Here is a 7,680-nt window from a genome sequence, read left to right as displayed (position 1 = left end):
TGCGAGTCGGCCGTCGCCGGGTGGTTGGGAGAGAAGAAAGGGATGGGATTACTTCTTCTTCCCACCGCGAGTTTTTCTCGTTCTCGCGCGGCCTCATTTCTTTTTTCGTTTCCTTCTTTCTCGCGCGGGCTCGCGGCCACGTCGGATCGCTTCCTAGTCATCACGTAACCTTACGTAAAGCTTTCGTAGGTGTAGCATTATTGAAAAATGTCATTGCAAGTTTGCAACCACCGCCAACCAGAAGCTAGCCCAAACCCCATCCCCAACCACTGTAATAAAAAATGTCATTGCAACCACCGCCAGCGGTTACGAAGCGCCCTCCCAAAGAGTTTCAAATCAAGCACGTCGAGCTCTCCGAGCTCCCTTGGGCAACAAACAACCTCCTAATTTACGAGGGAGTGACCCCTAGTCCCGTTCTCGCCATCATCACCACTACTTATGAATACACAATGCAACTTATTAATCTTTTTTATCCCCCATTTAAGGTGGGGGAAGATCATCATGTGGTACACCCGAATGGCAGACAATACAGATTTGGCCGAGAGCAACTCTGCCAGCACTAGTGTACAAGTTACCTCTCCAACCCTCGAGCCTCGAGCCCCTTCATCAATAAATGGTTGCATATCCACCCTACATAATTTTCTGAAGTCAAAGGGTAGCCCCAAATACTTACACGGGCAGGAGCCAGCCTTGGTGGGAAGACGATGCAAAACTGCTACAGTTTCACTTTCGGGGGTTCACAGGTTGCATATTCTTTCTGCTGAATATATTGTCCTCATTTCTCCATTAGTTCGGAAATTTCAATGAATTAGATGGAGCCTGAATTCAATAATATCGTATCAAAGCTAAGAGGTCTCACATCTAAGGACTAAAAGAATTTAGACCCGATAAGCAGTGTTGAAGTATATTGTCTGTCTCTTTCCATCAGTTTGGACTTTTGGATGAATTGGCTGAAACACAAATTCAATACTTTGGAACAAAAGAACAGTAAAATGTAGAACTGAAATATCCTCACTTCCAATTCACACGAACTCGCATGTGAACTTTGTAGCAATGTTAAGAGGCGGAAAGTGCATGCAAGACACCAATAGGAAGAGATTCATGAGGTCCAACCTCTTGCTAGCTAGGAATCATTTCAAATTCCCCCACCAAAAAAAGAGGAATCATTTCAAATTGAGGTCTAAGAAACCAATTCATAAAACTTCCGATGTTCACATTGCTTTGATGCAAAGGGCCTCCATGGGGAAAAAAATCATATGAACTGCAGTTATGAAAATCCTTTGATAAAAAAGGGCTCTTACTCATTAACTTGAAAGATTTGATAAATATATGCTTTGCATTCGCAAAATGTGACAAATCTTGAAAAGTAAGTAAAAAATAGCACAGAAGTATCCGGAATGGAGATTGCATTAGCTAACATTTGGTACAACAAAATAGTACAATTGAAGTGGAAAGAGCGGCTGGTGACTCATATAGTTTGTGCCATGCAGACAAAAGAAAAGATCTCGAATTGCCAGAGCTGTGCATCTACAGTTGTTATGAATTCCGTCATCATTCCATTCACAGAATACCGCTAACCTCCCAGTTGTCGTTGTCCTCGTCGCGGCGGGTTCTCACAGCCTCTGAGTCTCCCTCATCTTCTGGGAACCTACGATCATCCATCATACGCCTGCAAAAAAAAAATGACATGTACATATAAGCTTTAGTAAAGGAGAGTTTTCAATAAAAAAAATGACATGTCAATGAGGTTTGATCATCCCAATAAAAAAACATTTGTGAGCGGTAATGCCCTGTCAGAAAATTGAAGATTGCTGTATCAACACGGGTCATTGAATCTGAATTTTCATTTCATGGTACTGTGGTTTCCCAACGATATCCAGTCATGCCATATGGATTTGGCCATATCAAACAACCAACAAAACTGTGCTCCTACCACCACCGCAGGCAGCGGCTCAATCAACTTTGCTAACTTATTTCTACAAATTTCTATCACACTTCGTACGAGTACAAGCTCGTGCTGTACTTATTTGGCATCACCACAAACACTGTCTGTCTGTACACTTCATTATAACACCAATGAAATTCTAAATCAATCAAAAATCCTGCAGAATTCGTGTCACATTTCTGTTCCACTTCCAACATCCAAGAAATGGCCCCTTCCACCGTCGGACATGAGACTAAGCTCGGACGTCTCAGATTCTCAAGTCTTCCTACAGCATCGAGGAAAGGCAGCGTCAAGTGTAGCGAGGTTTACCTGCGGCGGTTGCGGCGGCCGGCCTCGCGGGCCTTGCGGATCTTCTTGTCCTTGGTGTTCTCATGCCGCCGGCGGCGCTTGATCTCCTGGAGCAGGCCGGCCTTCATCACCTCCCGCCGGAACCGCCGGAAGATGGAGTCCTCCCCCTCGTTCTCGTCCACCACGATCTGCACGTTGTAGCCCTTGGCGGCCAGCACGGACGTCGGCGCGCGGCGGGCGGTCATGTGGACCGCCGAAGGCGCGGAGCTCTTCCGCGAGAACGGGGCCAGGGGAAGCTGGAGCAGGGCGCTCAGCATGGAAGTGCCGGTAGGGGCGGCCATGGCTGTGGCCTTCGACTAGTCGGGCTCTGACGGTTGCTGCGCTCTCTTTGAGTTCCGGGTTTTGGATGAGGCTGGGGAAGGAAAGAGGCTGAGCCGGTGAGGCTTGGCTTATCCCCTTATTTATTTCTGAGTTTTGGAGGGAAGTGACATCTTTTCTTCCTCTTTGGAATATTCATTTCTATTAATTCTATTCTAAGAAGAATTCAAACAATGAAAAAACGGTACTAAAATGTTGTATTCCTTTTTGGGGGATAAATAGCAATAGCCACATGGAACTAAAATTACAGTTTCCTATTTCTTGAACCGTTAACAACTAAATTTTGAACATTCACAAAAAAAAGGACTAATTTTTGTAAAATTAGATATGTCACTCTCTTCTTCCTCATGTTGCTTACTCATACCACCCTTGGACTAAACCACCACATATTATTTCTGACGGGTAAAAACCCTGAGTACTTGTTCCTCCTAGAAACAATAACCGAAAGATAGAGCGAGTGAGCATTTCTCCCCCCTTTTCAAAAGTTCACCTAAGAAAATGCTTTCTTTAAACCTTAAACCATATATGTCTTTTGATCAACACTGGTCTCTTCAACACTCAATTTGACTGCCCTCCACACATATTGTGCCAGAAAAATCTGTTCACGGGGTTAACGCCAGAGAGTACGACACTCAAATGGCATAGCTCAATGAATGGTGGGTTGGTGTTGGATTCGACAACAATCCCCTATGGCATTGAGCGCACGATGTAACATGCATCGGCATCGTAAACTAATTTTATCCATGGAAGAGCTAATGTTTTTTTCAACGCCAATACATGTGGTGTTGAGATAGCCAAGTTTAGCGTCGGAGAGGCTGGCATTGAGCAAAATGGTTAGACTGACTAAAGATTCAGTGAAGAAAAAGGTGAAAAAGAACACACATACATGTAGGAGTTGTTTGGTTTGGGGCAAGCTGTTCGCACACGAACACGTCACCGTGTACCCTCGACGTCGGGGGTGATGCACCGCAGCTCACGTCGAGGAGACCCAGCTGGAAGCGCGGTACGCAAGCAATCCAGCGGGCACTTTTGCAGAACCGAAACCCCACACGCCCGGGAGGGGCCTCGTCTGGGCGCACGCCGGCTGTGGGCTGCCCTGGGTCGATTCGCTCGCCCCCTAGACCCTTGTGGATCGCTGCCCTTCAATACGAAGAACGAGAGAGAAAGAACAAGCAAGAGATGTAAAATTAGGGTAAAAAGTAGATGGGTTTTGCGACTGTGTGTTATTGTTCAATCGGTCGTCACCTCTTGTCTATATAAGAGACAGATGGACTTCCCGTACAAGAAAAGGACTTGCATATCCATCCAAATCATCAAAATTTAACCTAACTCGGACTTTTCACGATCTCTGGACCGGATGTCCGGCTAGCAGCCCGGATGATTCGGCCAAGCCCAGATTTCTGACAGCAACATATTGTCCGGGCTCCAATTCTTCATACGACATTGGATTAAGATGATTTTTATGTCAAAATGACGAACAAATTTGATATTGAACACTTTTTGATCCGAGGCCATCCTGAGGGGTTTTCGGACAGTTTTCTAAAGTCTGCAGCAGAAAATTGTCTGAATATCCAGACTCCAGTCCAGATGATTGCTGTAGGATCGAAAGTATGTCTAGAGGGGGGTGATTAGACTACTTGACCAAATAAAAATCTAGCATTTTCCTAATTTTAAGTCTTGGCAGATTTTAGCAACTTAGAACAAGTCAAGCAATCAACCTATCGCAGAATTCACCTTGCAAGCCAACACAGAATAGCCCAAACGGTGGGGTTATGTCCAAGAATATGCATTTTCATCTTATGCTTCCAACTAGCAAAATTAGTACCATCAAAGTAAGGACCTCTACGGTGGTAATTTCCCTCGCTAGACGTCATACTCTCCTAGGTTGTGAAATCAATGCTATGATCACCAAAAGCTATGGAAATCAAGGCAAAAGGAGACCAATGCTCTGATACTACTTGTAGGATCGAAAGTATGCCTAGCGGGGGTGATTAGACTACTTGACCAAATAAAAATCTAGCCTTTTCCCAATTTTAAGTTTTGACAGAATTTAGCAACTTAGAACAAGTCAAGCAATCAACCTACACATGCAAGTCTAAGAGTATAGCAGCGGAATGTTAAAATATTGCACATGAAGGTAAAGGGAGGAGTTTGGAGGGAGCAAACGCAATGTAGACACGGAGATTTTTTTCCCGTGGTTCCGATAGGTGGTGCTATCGTACATCCACGTTGATGGAGATTTCAACCCACGAAGGGTAACGGTTGCGCGAGTCCATGGAGGGCTCCACCCACGAAGGGTCCACGAAGAAGCAACCTTGTCTATCCCACCATGGCCATCGCCCACGAAGGACTTGCCTCACTAGGGTAGATCTTCACGAAGTAGGCGATCTCCTTGCCCGTACAAACTCCTTGGTTCAACTCCACAATCTTGACGGAGGCTCCCAAGTAACACCTAACCAATCTAGGAGACACCACTCTCCAAAAGGTAATAGAGCTGTGCTGATGATGAACTCCTTGCTCTTGTGCTTCAAATGATAGTCCCCCCCAACACTCAACTCTCTCTCATAGATTTGGATTTGGTGGAAAGATGATTTGAGTGGAAAGCAACTTGGGGAAGGCTAGAGATCAAGATTCTTGTGGTTGGGATGGAATATCTTGGTCTCAACACATGAGTAGATGGTTCTCTCTCAGAAAATGTATGTTGAAACTGTAGGCATGTTCTGATGGCTTTCCTCATGAATGAAGAGTGGGTGGAGGGGTATATATAGCCTCCACACAAAATCTAACGGTTACATACAATTCATCAAACTCGGTGGGACCGAATCAGAAAACTCAGTCAGACCGATTCAGTTCAAAATGTGAACGTTAGGCTTTTCGGTGGGACCGACATGTCAACTCGGTGGGACCGATGTCATTAGGGTTAGGGCATAACATAATCTCAGTGAGACCGATTACACAAACTCGGTGGGACCTACTTTGGTAATAAGCTAACCAGAGAGTTGGTCAGGCAAACTCGGTGGGACCGATTCGCTCATTTCGGTGAGACCGAAATGTTACGAATGGGAAACAGAGAGTTTGCATTTCAAACTTGGTGGGACCGATCGCTCGTCACAGTTAGACCAAAATGTTACGAAGGGAAACAGAGAGTTTGCAATCCCATCTCGATGAGACCGAGATCCCTATCGGTGAGACCGAAGTGACTTGGGTTTCTAGTAGTGGCTATGTCAAATGAACTCGGTGGTACCGGATAGAACAAATCGGTGGGGCCGAGTTTGACTTTTGGTTTGGGACATATGTGGATATGAGAAAGTGGTTGAGGGTTTTTGGAGCATATCACTAAGCATTTTGAGCAAGTAAGCCATTAAGCAACGCCTCACCCCCTTTTAATAGTATTGGCTTTTCCTATGGACTCAATGTGATCTTGGATCACTAAAATGAAAATGTAGAGCCTAGAGCTTGAGCCAATGTGTGTCCTTAGCATTTTGAGGGGTCCATATTCCTAATCCATGCCATGCCAATCATTGAACTTTCTGAAATGATCATCTTGAAATAGCATTAGTTCAATGAGCTATATGTTGTTAGTAATTACCAAAACTACCCAGGGATAGTTGCACTTTAAATCTCCCCCTTTTTGGTAATTGATGACAACATATAGATCAAAGCTTCGACAAATGATAATAAGATTTAAAATACATCGTCGCTTTGAGAAGTATGTGATAAGCAAGAGCTCCCCCTAAATTTGTGCATTATTTAAGATTTGCTTTCGAATGCAAATGCACAATCGATTAGGATCATGGGTTACTCTTCAATGTCACATACATTTTGGTGGAGCGGTCAAAATGATAGGAATTAAAACATGCACTCATCACCAAGCAAAGTGAATGATCATATAGATATATAAGAGATAATATCAACCAAGCAAACATTAAATTATGATATGATCAAACACATGATCATATAAGTATCTCACACACAGACATAAAGTATCAAACGAGCACACACAAAAGTTTCAACTAAATAGCAAATAGCAAGAGAGACAAAGAAAGCAACACTCTCTCTCGAAGCCTATGATCTATACATTTCTCCCCCTTTGGCAACAAGTACCAAAAAGTTTGAAAATGCATAGTGCTATGCGTTTCTCAGGCTTGGTCTTCGGGAGGTGGTGTAGAGAGAACTCCAAGGACGAAGGCATCAGTAGATGTAGTTGGAGCAGGTGGAGTGGCTGCTGGAGGTGGTACTGAAGCTGTTGATGCTGGTGCAGATGAAGTAGCTCTAGTATCTGGCACTGGCACTACAGCTGACCTCTAACTTCTTGGCACTTGCTGAAAATCATCTGTAGTACCATGTCCTCTCTTCTCCTCTACTTCCTCCTGGAGCTGCTCAACTGCAGTCTGTATCTCAGTGACTTTCAGATCAAGATCATAAAACTTTGTTTCTATAATCCTCTCCAAGCTTTCCTGATTTTGAGTCAGGGTGGCCAAGCCCTTCTCAATCCTCAATGTTTCTTGAATCAGATAAGCTAGTTGATCTTGCTTGCTCTTTAAGAACACTTTAGATGCCTCCTCAACACTTGGCATCCTTGCAGCTTTTTCTGCCTTTGCCTTTGCCCTCTTCTCTTGTGCTTACACTGATGAAGGGTCATCCTCATTCATCACAACTGTGTTGTCTACAAATTCTGGGTGCAAAGGTAAGTGCTCCTTGTCCAACAAGTAAGTGCCTATGCCCATCTTGGAGTTGATGAGCACCTGAATGTGTGGAGCATACCCACGAGATCTTTTCTGATCAGCAGCTGTCCTTTTGATTGTCTCTACAATCAGACTCATGACCTTGAATTTTTTAGGAACATCAAAGATCTGCAACAAGTTGATGGAATGTCCTCTAATCATCTTGTGATCACCAGATTTGGGTAACAGAGTATGCCTCAAGATTGTGTTGATTCTAGGCAGACCAGACAACAAATAATGTACTGATCCAAACTTGTGTCTCTCCAAAGCTTTGTTTGGGATCTCCTTGTACATATTTGCCATTGAGTTGTGGTCTTTCTTATTCTTGGAATACACATCCAAATC

The 7,680-nt window shown here is 44.1% G+C and overlaps 1 protein-coding gene across 1 annotated transcript; it reads right to left on the bottom strand.

Annotated features, from left to right (window-relative positions):
- Window positions 1–1,389: 1,389 nt before the first annotated feature.
- On the bottom strand, window positions 1,390–2,689 carry LOC123144299 (30S ribosomal protein S21, chloroplastic). The gene is made up of 2 exons (XM_044563386.1): window positions 2,255–2,689; window positions 1,390–1,669 (listed from the first exon to the last, which is right to left on the bottom strand). Exons 1-2 carry the CDS (start codon window positions 2,572–2,574, stop codon window positions 1,561–1,563), a joined length of 429 nt encoding a protein of 142 aa, XP_044419321.1. The 5' UTR covers window positions 2,575–2,689; the 3' UTR covers window positions 1,390–1,560.
- Between the last annotated feature and the right edge of the window lie 4,991 nt (window positions 2,690–7,680).

This window comes from Triticum aestivum, chromosome 6D (assembly GCF_018294505.1).
Source record: "Triticum aestivum cultivar Chinese Spring chromosome 6D, IWGSC CS RefSeq v2.1, whole genome shotgun sequence".
Taxonomy (NCBI): Eukaryota; Viridiplantae; Streptophyta; class Magnoliopsida; order Poales; family Poaceae; genus Triticum; species Triticum aestivum.
The sequence above is the reverse complement of the archived record's forward strand: the minus strand, read 5'-3'. Positions and strand labels throughout refer to the sequence as shown.

Bases quoted from the DNA above. Each gene is read 5' to 3' on its own strand.
- LOC123144299 (XM_044563386.1), bottom strand. From the start codon at position 2,574: ATGGCCGCCCCTACCGGCACTTCCATGCTGAGCGCCCTGCTCCAGCTT. The intron at 1,670-2,254 runs GTAAACCTCGCT...TTTTTTTTGCAG, and splicing joins GGCCGCCGCAACCGCCGCAG to GCGTATGATGGATGATCGTA.